Here is a 12,892-nt window from a genome sequence, read left to right as displayed (position 1 = left end):
TTTAAAAAGATATAAATTAGACAAACACGTTTGAATTTTTTTCCTTTTACAACTATAAATGCAGGGTTATGTAGAGAATCAGATTAGAATGCATTATACAACACACTACGCTTCTCAATAAGAGAATATTCTCCCTAGTTATATTCTGAAAACCATAAACTGAAGGTTTAGAAAGCTAAAAATCTCCACCACTCAGAGTGCAGGAAAGTATGTTATGTGATGGTGAAAGAAGACTTTGCATGAGAATACATAGTGTGTAGAGTGCAGCTTAAGGGCGCAGAGCCTGGAAGGCCTCTGAGTAAAGGCAAAGGGTACAAGGTCTGTGCGTTACATCTTGGTTTTGCCTGGATAATACTTGCATAATATGACTTATCCATTCATATTAGACTAACTTCCAAATGGATTTATGTGTGATTAATAAATACATATTAATTTTTAGGTGGTATGAACAAATTCTTTTCTACAGTAAGAAGATTCTTAATATCCTCAGATGTTTAGAAAGGAGCAGTAAATCACAAATAAGGAACCTGTTCTGCCCTTTAAGTGTCAGCTCTGTATCTGCAATAGAGTTTGCAAAGCACTGGGATCTACTTTGAGATAAGAAATCAAAGACTAGAAAAGTGGTCCCTTGTGCTTATGGATTTGTCCATACTTGCTTGTTTTCTTTGCAGAAGCCTGGTGAGTCCATGCTGTGTGAATAGCTGTTATGTTAGCTATGAAGTACATGATTTTTGGTTGGATAAATGCAAATCTACACTCAGTGTTACCTGTTGGACAGCTGCATCTGAGAATTATGACTCATTACATCCTCTTGGCCACCCCATGTGGGCACTAAAAATTAAATGAAAAATTAATTATATTTTGTCAGTAACTCTCTTCGGATTAGGATGTGATGAATGATCATTTGCAGGCAAGGATATCTGTATTAAACTTGACATAAACATTTTCCCACCTGCTGGCAACAGTTACATTTTTCCACCAATGGCACCGAATGTGCTCTACTGACTGCCTGGGGTGAGAAAGACGGAGCTGCAGTCAGCCGGAAAACACGATCCCCAAAGTCTATCTGCAGCCTCCTTACCTGTGCTCTCTCGACAACAGCTCTACCGAGGCCACCTTACTGTGCAAGGAGAAAGCTTTCTTTCCTCGAGAGGCTGTGTGTAATAGGCTCCCAAGAGCAGCAAGCACTTGCTATTTGCTCCACTGGGAAACACACTGAGGTTAATTCCTCTCACTGGGTGAGGAATAATTTGGTCACCTATTTTGGGCTAGATTTCCATCGCCGTTAGAGAGGCAGGTTCCTGTTTTCTAAGGGGATCTTTTGGGTTACCATTTCCTCTCACTACACATTTATAAAAACAATTCAAAAATTCAAAGCTGTGCACATGACTGGGATATTTATACCACACTTTAATATTAAATAGAGATTGCAGGACGCATTTTGAAATCTTTCTAATGTTCATCTGTTTGCCATCTGTGTGAAGACATTCTTTGATACAAATCTGTATTTGGGTAGGCAAAACAAAAATACATTCAGATATATAAGACTGTTTAAGATATGTCTTCTAAACTGCATTGAAAATTAGGCCATTTAGTGATGTGTCAGCAACAAAGGACACTCTCTGTATCCAGATGCCTCCCTCCCTCACACTGATCATAAGCTTCCAGGGGTCAGGGATCATGTGTTTGTGTCCTCTCCATATATTCTTTACCATGGTGAAGAATACACAGGAGATAAGTGACCTCACACACAATCCGTAATTATGTTTGGTAACAAAGAGAAAAACACACTTGTAACAGTTAAGCTGAAAAACATGGAAAAGTTTTTATGTTAAGTAAAAAAAAAGCAAAGCCAATAATTGTTATATGAAAATTATAAATACATGTGGACAGATTAAGGGATTATTTTTTTTGAGGAAGATTAGCCCTGAGCTAACATCTGCTGCCAATCCTTCTCTTTTTTGCTGAGGAAGACTGGCCCTGAGCTAACATCCATGCCCATCTTCCTCTCTTTTATGTGGGACGCCTGCCACAGCATGGCTTGACAAGTAGTGCGTAGGTCCGCACCCAGGATTCAAACCAGTGAACCCCGGGCCACTGAAGCAGAATGTGTGAACTTATCCACTGTGCCACTGGGCCGGCCCCCAGAGTAATGGATTTTTAAAAGATGTTTTACTTGGATAGACAGGTTATATATGAATTATTTTCTAAAAAAATTTTTGTACATTATTAGTATATTCAAAATAAAGGGAAAATTGGGGGGAAATGTCTGCTAAATGAAATACAGCATTTATAGACCTTAGAAAGATGAATAAAAGGGGCAAGGTAGGGGGGCTGGCCCAGTGGCATGGTGGTTGGGTTCAGGCACTCCACTTCCGTGGCCCAGGGTTCGCAGGTTTGGATCCTGGGTGTGGACCTACACACCACTCATCAGCCATGCTGTGGCAACGTCCCACATACAAAATAGAGGAAGACTGGCACAGGTGTTAGCTCAGTGGAATCTTCCTCAAGCAAAAAGAGGATGATTGGCAACAGATGTTAGCTCAGGGCCAATCTTCCTCACCAAAAAAAAGGGGGCAATGTAGGTATAAAAGACAAAAAACATCTGAAAATTATTCATAAGTGTGTGTATATATATATATATATACACATACACACACACACACACACACACACACACACACACACACAGAGTCACATTCTTTACTTTTCCTCTCTGAGTCCTGACTTCCAAGAGAAATGAGAAAAGAATGCTTGGCGAGAGAGAGAAAGCTTCACTATGTTCAAATTTGTTGTGATATGTCACGAAAATTTTCAATTAAGTTTAGATGGACTTAATTGTTTCATTGTTTATTCATTCACTGCCCAGCCCTTCAACTTCCTAAAAGTATGTCTACCCTAGTTTAAGTAGCCCTTTCAAATACTGTATCTAATCTATCCTAATCTTTCTGGTTCTATTCCTCAAGAGCAGTAATCCTCTGGCCCCAAAAATTTTACTGAGAAATGACCAGAGGATGGCTTTTTTCCATTACACACAACACCTACTCCTTAGGTAAGACTGATGCCCAAAGCAGATGGTCTAACACCCTATTCTGAGGTCCAGCCCTTGGATTTCTAAAACATCATTTGAAGGAGTTACCTGCAGTTTACATATGATTCCAATCTCACAGATGAAAACAGCAGCTCCAAAGCATATGTTCTGCTGACTATCTAATTTGGTGGGGCATCATATGAATGACCTTTGGTCACAACAAGATGGCATCAGGATCATTCATTCAGTTAAAACACATTTACTGAGGCCATTCCAAGCTCAAGGAGCTTATAGTCTGGTGGGTGAAAAGACAGGTAAATATGCAGTTATAACACAGTGTGATAATGGTTATAATAGTGGTGTGAACTTACTTAACATGGAGAATTAGGGAAGGCTTCTTGGGAGAGGTGGCACTCAAGCCCAGTCTTGAAGGGGAAGCAGGAGTTAGCCAAGTGAATGTATGTTCAGGGAAAGGAAGCGTCAGGTACAAAGGTGGGGAGGCATGGAGTACATGAAGCATTCAGGAAGCTGCAAGTTGACCATCTGACTAGCACAGAAGGGCTGGCAGAATGGCAGAAGATGAAGCTGGGGAGGGAAGCAGGAAACAGATCCGAAAGGGTCTCGTATGTCATGTGATTCCTCCCCCAGGCTATGGCTGTCATTTGTCTCTGAAATACTTGAAGAGAATAATTTTACTTACACACCTGCTATTCTTATAACTCTGTTTCCAAATCCTCATGTTGCTTTATTTCAAAGCGTAGTTTTACGTGTCCTTTTGCCAATTTTCTATTCATCACCATCTTTCCGATCCCTGTAGTAACAGCTACCATTCACTGCATGTTTACTCTGTGCCAGACACTGAACTAAATGCTTTAGATCAAGTATCTAATTAAGTCACAGCAAGAAAAAGCACAGCTTTGGAGTCAGACCAGGATTCAGATCTCAGTTCTGCCCTTACTAGATGTGTAACCTCAGGCAAAGTATTTAACCTCATTGAGTCTTAAGCTTCCTGGGAAACCCCCATCTCCTTCACAGTGTGTTTGTAAAATTTAAATGAGGTATGCAAAGCATTTAATATACTAGTAGGCACTCAATAAAAAATAATTATAATTGCTATTACTATGGTGGTGTCACTTATGCAAAAATACAACCAGTTGCTTTCTACACATAAAACCAGCAGAGGGAGCCTCTAATCCATTTCTGGCTTCAGAGCCAAGGTAAGCATACCTATCTGTGGCTATAACTCTGAAACAAAGCAGAAGACAGGATAAAAGGTGATGTGATAGTGGTGCTAGATGGGAGACAGGGAGCTGGGCTGGGGAGTACATAGGGAGCCTCAGTGGAATCAGGTGATCTTAATTGAAATGTGGATTCTTGGGTGTTTGTTCTATTATTATGCTTTAAAACATACATATAGTCTATATGTATTCCTTTGTATATGTCAAATATTACATAATACTATATTTAAGTGACCCCAATTCACATGTACCTACACCCCTCTATTTCTAGTTCCCGTTTGAGAGCTCAAGACAGAATTAACATAACCCTTTCTTGTGCCCGTGGACCTCTCTCACAGCAAGTTAATACTGCCTTTTATTATAGTCATTCCCTGTATTAGCCTCTAAGCTTCCTAAAGACAGGAACAGGTTCCTACACATTTATAAACCTCCAACAGCAGTCAGCACAATGCCTTCAGCTTATTTATCACGTCATGCCATCTTTTATTTTTTTTACAATTTGAGATATTAATACAACCATATTGTGAAATATTCTTCATTCAAAAACTGTAACTTAGGAGGGGGACTAGTTAAATAAATTTTGGTATATCCAGTAGTTAAAAACAATGAAGGAGATCTATATATGTAATTATGTAATTATGCAATCATTTCCAAGACATATTGGTGAGTAAGGGGGCAAGGTGAATAATGATGTATGATGTATATTTCATACATGTGCCTGTCTAGGCACATATATTCTGGAAGGTTACACAAAAAACTGGTGACTGTAACTGCTTCCGGGGAGAGGACTGGGTGTCTGGCGTGAAGGGAAACTTCTTTTTCACTGCCTATCTTTTCATACTATTTAATTTTTTTGCAATGTGAATGTACAACTTTTTCAACTAAAAGTACAGCTTAATAATTTACACTTTCAATAAGAAGGTGCACACACAGAATTAAAATTGGATCAGAATAAACAGCGGTTTAACAAAAGAATAAACGTCATGAGACAATATATGGTTAATTACTATAGAGCTAGCAATAGCTTTTAGCTCAAAGGAGTGAAGAAATCACTGTGGAATGATGTGACCAGGAAAAGCTTCATAGCATTAGTAAGGAGGGCTTGACCTAGACCTTGAAGGCTGAGATTTGAATATGCTGAGAGAGAGGGAGAAGGGATTACGGGGAGGTAACTGCAGTGGCAAAGGTTCCTGTGGCTGAAGAAAGCTGTGGGAGTGGCTGGGAGGCACAAGACCTGGGTTTCAGGCCTTCATTGACTTTAAAAGCTCTTAGGCAGGTCACTTTTCCCATCCCTTCCTCCACTGCTGCTTCTTAACACAAAATGTAATCAAGGATCCCTTGTGTCCCTTCCAGCTCTCTAATAACATTACTGCTGCCACAAATAGAACTGGGAAGGAAGAGTAGAGCTATCTTTTGGGACTCCTTGAATGCCAAGCAAAGGAATTTAATAGTTCGGTCAGAGGAACCCAGTGAAAGTTTTTGAAAAGAGAAATATGACTGAGGAAGATTGAATTAATATGTGAAAGCATATATGTAAACACTATGTAAGTTTTGGCTAATATTATTATTAATTTGGCATCATTATAGGGAAGACTAGAGGGGGAAGAGCAAACTAGCTGGGAGATAAGCAAGTGGTCACCATGGACCAGAACTCAATGGCAGCAGAGAGTAACGTTCGGGGTCTTGGGTTTGTTTGAACCCTAGACATTCATTACTCTCATACATCTGCTCCAAGTTCTCGTTTGCTACCCTTTCCCAGGGTCCTACTGAAAGTGTTTAGTGTCAGGGAGCATTTTGAGTCTGAAAAATATTTCTGCTCAAATCACAGCATCAGGTTTTGTGAAGGTTTTTGTATAGTCTGACTCTAGCATTGAACTTCCTAGGTAGCTAGTGAAGATTTATAAAGATTTAAAATACTGCTATATTTTATTAAAATAACGTGACTAACAAAAATGTACAACTGAAATCTCACAAGGTTGTAATCTATCATAACATTAATAAAAAAAAAATTATACAAATACTACATATCCATAGTGACAAAAGTAGAAAACACAGAAAAGTACAAATTTTTAAAAGCTATCTTTAACCCAGATGTGACCACTGTTAATGTTTTGTGTTAATGGCATCAAAGCATAGAGGAAGCTTTAGATTCTAAGAAAACAGTTTTGAGCAGGTGATGTGCTTCGTGGCACTATGGCTGACTCCTTAACTTTTAATGTGTGTGGTCTTTCTCCAGTGAAACAATCACTTCCTCATGGGCAGAGAAGTTCTTTTCCACATCGTGCTCTGCCCTTCAGTACCTAATGCTGAATAAAGTTACAGTAATGGATTTCAAAGGAAGAAGCGATGATTAATTTCCCCCAAATTACCTTTTCATCATAGCATTGTCATGCTCAAATACCTTTAAGGGTTCCCCTTGCCTGAGAATCACTTTCCAACTCTCTCTTTTTTTTTTTTTTTTGAGGAAGATTAGCCATGAGCTAACATCTCCTGCCAATTCTCCTCTTTTTGCTGAGGAAGACTGGCCCTGAGCTAACATACGTGCCCATCCTCCTCTACTTTATATGTGGGACGCCTGCCACAGCATGGCTTGCCAAGTGGTGCTACCTCCACACCTGGGATCCAAACCAGGGAACCCTGGGCTGCCGAAGCTGAACATGCGAACTTAACCGCTGCACCACCAGGCCAGCCCCTACTTTCCAACTCTTTGATCAGATATTCAAGGATCTCCAAAATGTGATTCCAACCAGGCTTATCTGGTTGAAACTTTCTGCAACGACTGGTCTAGATTTTTTATCCCATGAATATGTCATACTTAACTATGTGCCTTTGCCTCGTCTGATTTCCTTTTCCTAGAACGTCTTTCTCATTCTTTGCTAGCTATTCAAATCCTATTCATTCTTCCAAAGTCCAGTTCAATGATGGCCTGTATATAATTTTCTCCAGTCATTTCAACTCATGTTGAATGCTCACTCATAAGTGTCTCAGCACCGTTAGTCTATTAATACTCATTTTGGCACTTAATCAGATAGTATCCTATACTTTTAGTGTTAGCTAAATCTTGTAAATATATGGATCATATGTAAACCCTTGTATATATTCTTGTAAATATTTTCTTGTAAATATTTTGTTTGTTGCTCTAAAATAATTTTCAAGTATGATGAAGGAAGAGACTATGTTCTATACTTCTGTTATACCACACTAACGTTTACCATTTGCACAACATGGATCGACCATGAAGGCACTGTGCTGAGGGAAACAAATAAGACAGAGGAAGACAAATACCATATGATCTCACTTATATGCGGAATATAAAAAAGAAATCAAACTCATAGAAAAAGAGAGAGACCTACGGTTACCCGAGGCAGAGGGTGGGGGAAGGAGACTTGGAGGAAGGTGGTGAAAGGCGCAAACTTCCAGTCACAAGTTAAACAAAGCCAGGGATGTAACGTACAACGTGAGGACGAGGGTCAACACTGCTGTGCGATACACATCACCAGCAGAAAATCTTTTCCCTTTTTTCTTTTTTTTCTTTTTATTGTATTTATATGAGAAGATGGATGTTAGCTGAACCATTGTAGTAATCATTTCACAATGTATGTAAATCAAACCATCATGCTGTATGCCTTAAATTTATACAGTGATATTTGTCAATTATTTCTCAATAAAACTGGGGAAAAAAATGAACAAAATGAGGATAAACAGGACTTCTACCACCTGACCAACGTGACTTCCCAGCGTGAGGGAAACAAGAAAGGAGTAAAGGAAGAGATTCTCAAGTCAAGTAGGGAAAGCGTTCCTTTGGGATAGGAAAAGGGCTTTCCAGTCTGGGGAATGGATGCTTTCTGTGGGAGGGACAGAGCAAGCGGCTGTAAGAAAGGCCATAAGGATAAACAAAGGGTGAAAATTCTGTTTAAAAAGGTGAGAAACAGGGAGGAGGTATGTACCTAGGGAGAAAGTCTGAACTTAGGAAAGGTAAGCAAGGTTGAAGGGTGGGGAAAGTACAGGAAAGAGTGATGTATATGCTTTAGGGTTTATTGAAATGTTGCTCTCTAGAAAATTAAACTTTCAAATTAATCCTGGTCTCTCAAATTCAATTAAAAAAAATAAAACCTAACGGGTCTTGCCTAATCTTAAACTTAGAGAAAAGTAAATACAATGAGAATGACACATGTGAAAGTCTCTTCACAATATGGGGCCTGGTCCACAAAAAGCACTCAAATGTGGAACGAGATCCAGCTAAGCTCCACAATCCTGGAGTCTCCAGACACACCCGGAGAGCGTGGCCACTGGTGATTTTGGTTATCAATATAACGAATAGAAATGTATTTCTTACCTTTGTCTTCTCCCTGTTCACCAATAACCCATACTTCTTTTCCTGAAGTTTGTGCTCTCAAAACATTTGTAATAATATATTGTAATCTCTGTGAATCCAGATTGCATCCAATTCCAATCACTCGATTTGCAGGAAATGCGCTCAGTTTCCATGTCACATAGGTCATGATTTCCACTGAATATCACATACAAGGTGAAAATGTAAAGATTTTTAAAAATATACTTCTAGCCTACTTCATAAACAAAATATTTGTTATTTAATAAGTATATTAGAGCTCCTATACACTCTTCTTAGGTCCTAAATGTACGGTGAGGCATAATATATTTTTAATGTATATTAAAAACACTAACCAGGTATCAGCATGATTTTACATCCCTTTGTTGTTAAATATAAATTGTTAAGAGTGAAAACAGATAATTTCCTAGAATAGTTAAGCAAGAAGGATGAAAACTGGGTACAGAAAACTAGAGAGTCCTAAGTTTTTTTTTCATTGATCAAGTTCTTTTTTATATCTCTTAAGCTACATTTCTATCTTTAAATTAAAATAATGATTCATGTACCACCACTAAGGAGTACAGCATTAAGAACAAAAACACAACTACTTTTTTCTGCCATGCCAAAAGGATGTCAGGTTTAAAGAGACCAATGTCCCTCAACCAATTCCTGTAGGAAAACAAGTGAAATGCATACTACACCCTATACTGGGAACATTAAAAAATGCTGTTCACCAACCTGATTCCAGTACCACCTAATTCTTTGAAAACATTTCTTTTTTAACCAAAACAGTGGTGAAACAATTTAAAAAATACAAAATGTTGGGGCCGGCTCTGTGGCGGAGTGGTTAAGTTTGCACGCTCCGCTGCAGGCAGCCCAGTGTTTCGTTGGTTCGAATCCTGGGCGCGGACATGGCACTGCTCATCAAGCCATGCTGAGGTGGCGTCCCACATGCCACAACTAGAAGGACCCACAACGAAGAATATACAACTATGTACTGGGAGGCTTTGGGGAGAAAAAGGAAAAAAATAAAAATCTTTAAAAAAAAAATACAAAATGTTAAAAATGCACACTGGCATGCTCACTAACATTTTATGCCACTTCAGAGTTAACAAAATGTCCGCTATATAAGCCACTGCATTTTTCTCTTGAGTGTTTTACCATCTTCTCACTGAGGAAGACATGGCTAACAACCTGGAACATAATAATGGTAATATTACATAAAAATTGTAAGTTGTAAACTTTCCAGTTAATGCCAGTCATAAGAAGTACCTGGTTGATAGGATATGGAAATACCTATATTGTTCATTATAAGAGCAATTTAACTGAATAGTCTGTCCCTTTATAATCTAGTTTTATGACTTTTATCAGTAATGGCAATTCTATCGATGCACTGAGCCATCAGATTAATTTAAAATAAAACTTTTTACCTGGTTGTGATGCAACAAGCAGGACACCATGTTGACTATAATGTCCCAGAGCGGGGACAAGGGCTCTGAACATATCCACGTTGCCCTGCACCACGTCAAGGTAGGACTGAGAACTACCCAAAGAGTTAACCGTGAAGATCACCACCTTGGAATGAGCAGAGGCAGACAAATCTAGTGAATAAAAAGAAACAGTCTGAGCTCAAGATACAGGTTTTAATCAAGTTCTTGTTCTTGTTTTTCTTTTCTACAAGTAGAGAGCTTTTAGGCACACTTGCCCTCAGATCACTCCCGTCTCCACAGGGAGTCAAGGGGGGAAAGTTAGCAATAAAGACAAAGAAAATAAATTACAGGATCCAGAACCAACAAACAAGGACTTAGTTTTTCATGTAATTCACAATTTTCTTAAGGAAAATAAGTAATATGCCATAGGCAAAATGAACCTATAATCAATCACATCACTGATTTTTGAAGGGTGAGTGTAGAGTCCTAGAGTTCCTTGAAAGTGACTCAGAGGCCATCTGGGAGGAGTGGGAATAGTGGAAAGAAGGTTGGTAGGCACGGCTCCAAGCTGTTTACTTTGACCTCTGCTTGCATCTGTTTCATTTATTAAGGATTCTACTCCAAAGAGGAAAAAAATGGTTTGAAAATCTTTAAATCAAGATAAAATGTCTTGGGTCATTTTTTATCGACTTTTTCTTATACTGAAACGCAGTGTCCTTGGTTTTAGGTGTTTTCAGTGGGACCTACAGGTAAGCAACTGTTAGGACTTAGGAAAAGCCATTCCTAGCTCCACTCCTCTGATCCTGAAGCACACATGTGCTTTCACATTACTCTCTATTACACAATGTGTTTTATAGTAAGTGCATGCCAAAACAGTGGCCAGACATTATTAGCATCAGAAACAACAGAAAAATAATAAAGTAACTAGAATGGCATCAATCCAGTCAACACTCCTAAATGAATATTAGCATTCCAGGGAGACAATGAGTAGATTCCAGGCTTTATATCTTAACTAAGCCTCTAAGGCCATCTTTCTAAAGTTTCAGAAGGAAACGTTTGTGCAATGTGTCCATTGAGAAGTGCATTATCCAAGTTTAGTTCATATTCTGACACAGTCGTGGGGAGGGAAGATCCAAAAACAGAGTCCTGGAGTTTAATTATGGTTCTTAATGAGTCCTCAAGTAATTCCTGTGTTCTAGTGTTCAGAGTAGATACCTGGTGATGAGTCAAAACCTCAAGAATTGGAAGACACTGGAACTGGAAAGTATATAGTTAACATTTCCATACCACTTCTATGTGCCAGGTATTGTTCTAAGAGCTTTCTATATATTTACTCAATCAATCTAATCTACAACACACTAGGGGGTAACATCATCCCCACTTTACAGATGAGGAATCTGAGGCACAGAGAAGTTAAGTAACTTGCTCAAAGTCACAGAGGTAGTAAGTAGAACTAGAATTCAAGCCCAGGCAGTCTGGCTTCAGAGTGCTATTAAGCACTATTCTATATTTAGAAACTTAGTCCTCCATCCTCATAAACATGAGTAAATTGATATCTGGAGAGAGTAGGTGGCTTGTCCATTACTATTAAATATCAGTAAACAGTTCAATTTACGACCGTACAATTTCGCCCTGACCTATCTTGCCAGGATCATTTTTCTTTTCCCCCTTTAGCTTCCTCTACTTTGAATAATAGAAATGCCCTCACCCTCAAGGTTGACCTATGAGTAAACAGAGTGGTAGCTGTCTAATATGCTTCCAAAAGAACAAGAAAGGCTTCCTACTCTGTAAGATTTCCCATCAAGCTCCCAAGCCTTTTACTCTCTTCTTTTGAGCCTGGAAGCTAGTATTTCTTATATCCCCCTAGGTAAACCTTGGGCTCAAGTTGAATTGGTCTATGTTCTTCCTCAGAAAATTTCTCTCACTTTCCTGATATTGGCTTTTGCTCAAATTCTTTCATCTGGAATGTTTCTCACTGCACTCACCATGTGTTTAATAACTGTCTGTTTAATTGTTTACTACATTAAACATATTCTAAGTCCTATGAGAGCAGCGATTGTTTATCTTACTCATCCTTCCATCTCCAAGATCCAGTCACTTAGCAACTGGTACATTTCCCACCATCTCTGCCAATCCACATCACCCCAGTCCTGGAAGACCCAGCACTTCTCAGTCCGACTTAGCTGAAAGTAATATCTCCCTCCAGTCAACTCCAGGAGTCTTCCCTGTCTTTCCAGTCTCTTGGCAACCAATCATAAATCACCTCATTACTCCCTTCTTGTCATGAATCACTGTTTACATCTTGCCTGTGTGTCTCTCCATCTAAACTTTAACCTGCTTCCGGCCAAGTAGAGAGCCTTCCATTTCTATCAATCCCCTGAAGCAGTTCTTAAATGCTAGGCTGGGTGCTTAAGAATAACTTGGGAAGCATAATAAAGTTACAAATTATCCCATGTTCTGAAGATTTTATTTAAATAGGTAAGGGGAAATATTTCTCAGGAATGCAATTCCCCATGTAATTCTGATGTACAACTAGGTTTGGTAAATACTGCCCCACAGGCAACTAAATTCTTTTCACCTAGTAGGCACTCAGAAAATTTTTATTTGACTCTTCCTGCTCATGTCTTCCCTTAGAAGCTGGTGATTTAATGAGGGGAAAAAGATTATACAGTTATAAAGAGAATTAGGAAGAACCTTAAGCATGATTATGGAAAGCTATGCTATAAATTACAATAAGGATTATAATAGAAGTTTATTTAACAATAACACAGTAGGGTGCAAGGATTAGAACTGAGGGCTTCAGAATGAGACTGCCTGGTTCAAATCCTAACTTTACCACTTACGTATTTGCATAGCGAAAAGT

At 38.9% G+C, this 12,892-nt stretch overlaps 1 protein-coding gene across 2 annotated transcripts in view; it reads right to left on the bottom strand.

Moving 5' to 3' along the window:
* Positions 1-12,892, bottom strand: part of UEVLD (UEV and lactate/malate dehyrogenase domains) — a 47,898-nt gene that overhangs the window by 4,525 nt on the left and 30,481 nt on the right. For both annotated transcript variants that reach the window (XM_046685258.1, XM_046685260.1), the window contains 3 exons: positions 10,030-10,200; positions 8,606-8,779; positions 768-831 (listed from right to left, as the gene is read on the bottom strand). In XM_046685258.1, the coding sequence (XP_046541214.1) occupies positions 768-831; positions 8,606-8,779; positions 10,030-10,200 (409 nt within the window). The remainder of the gene's footprint in view (positions 1-767; positions 832-8,605; positions 8,780-10,029; positions 10,201-12,892) is intronic.

This window comes from Equus quagga, chromosome 14 (genome assembly GCF_021613505.1).
Source record: "Equus quagga isolate Etosha38 chromosome 14, UCLA_HA_Equagga_1.0, whole genome shotgun sequence".
Taxonomy (NCBI): domain Eukaryota; kingdom Metazoa; phylum Chordata; class Mammalia; order Perissodactyla; family Equidae; genus Equus; species Equus quagga.
The sequence above is the reverse complement of the archived record's forward strand: the minus strand, read 5'-3'. Positions and strand labels throughout refer to the sequence as shown.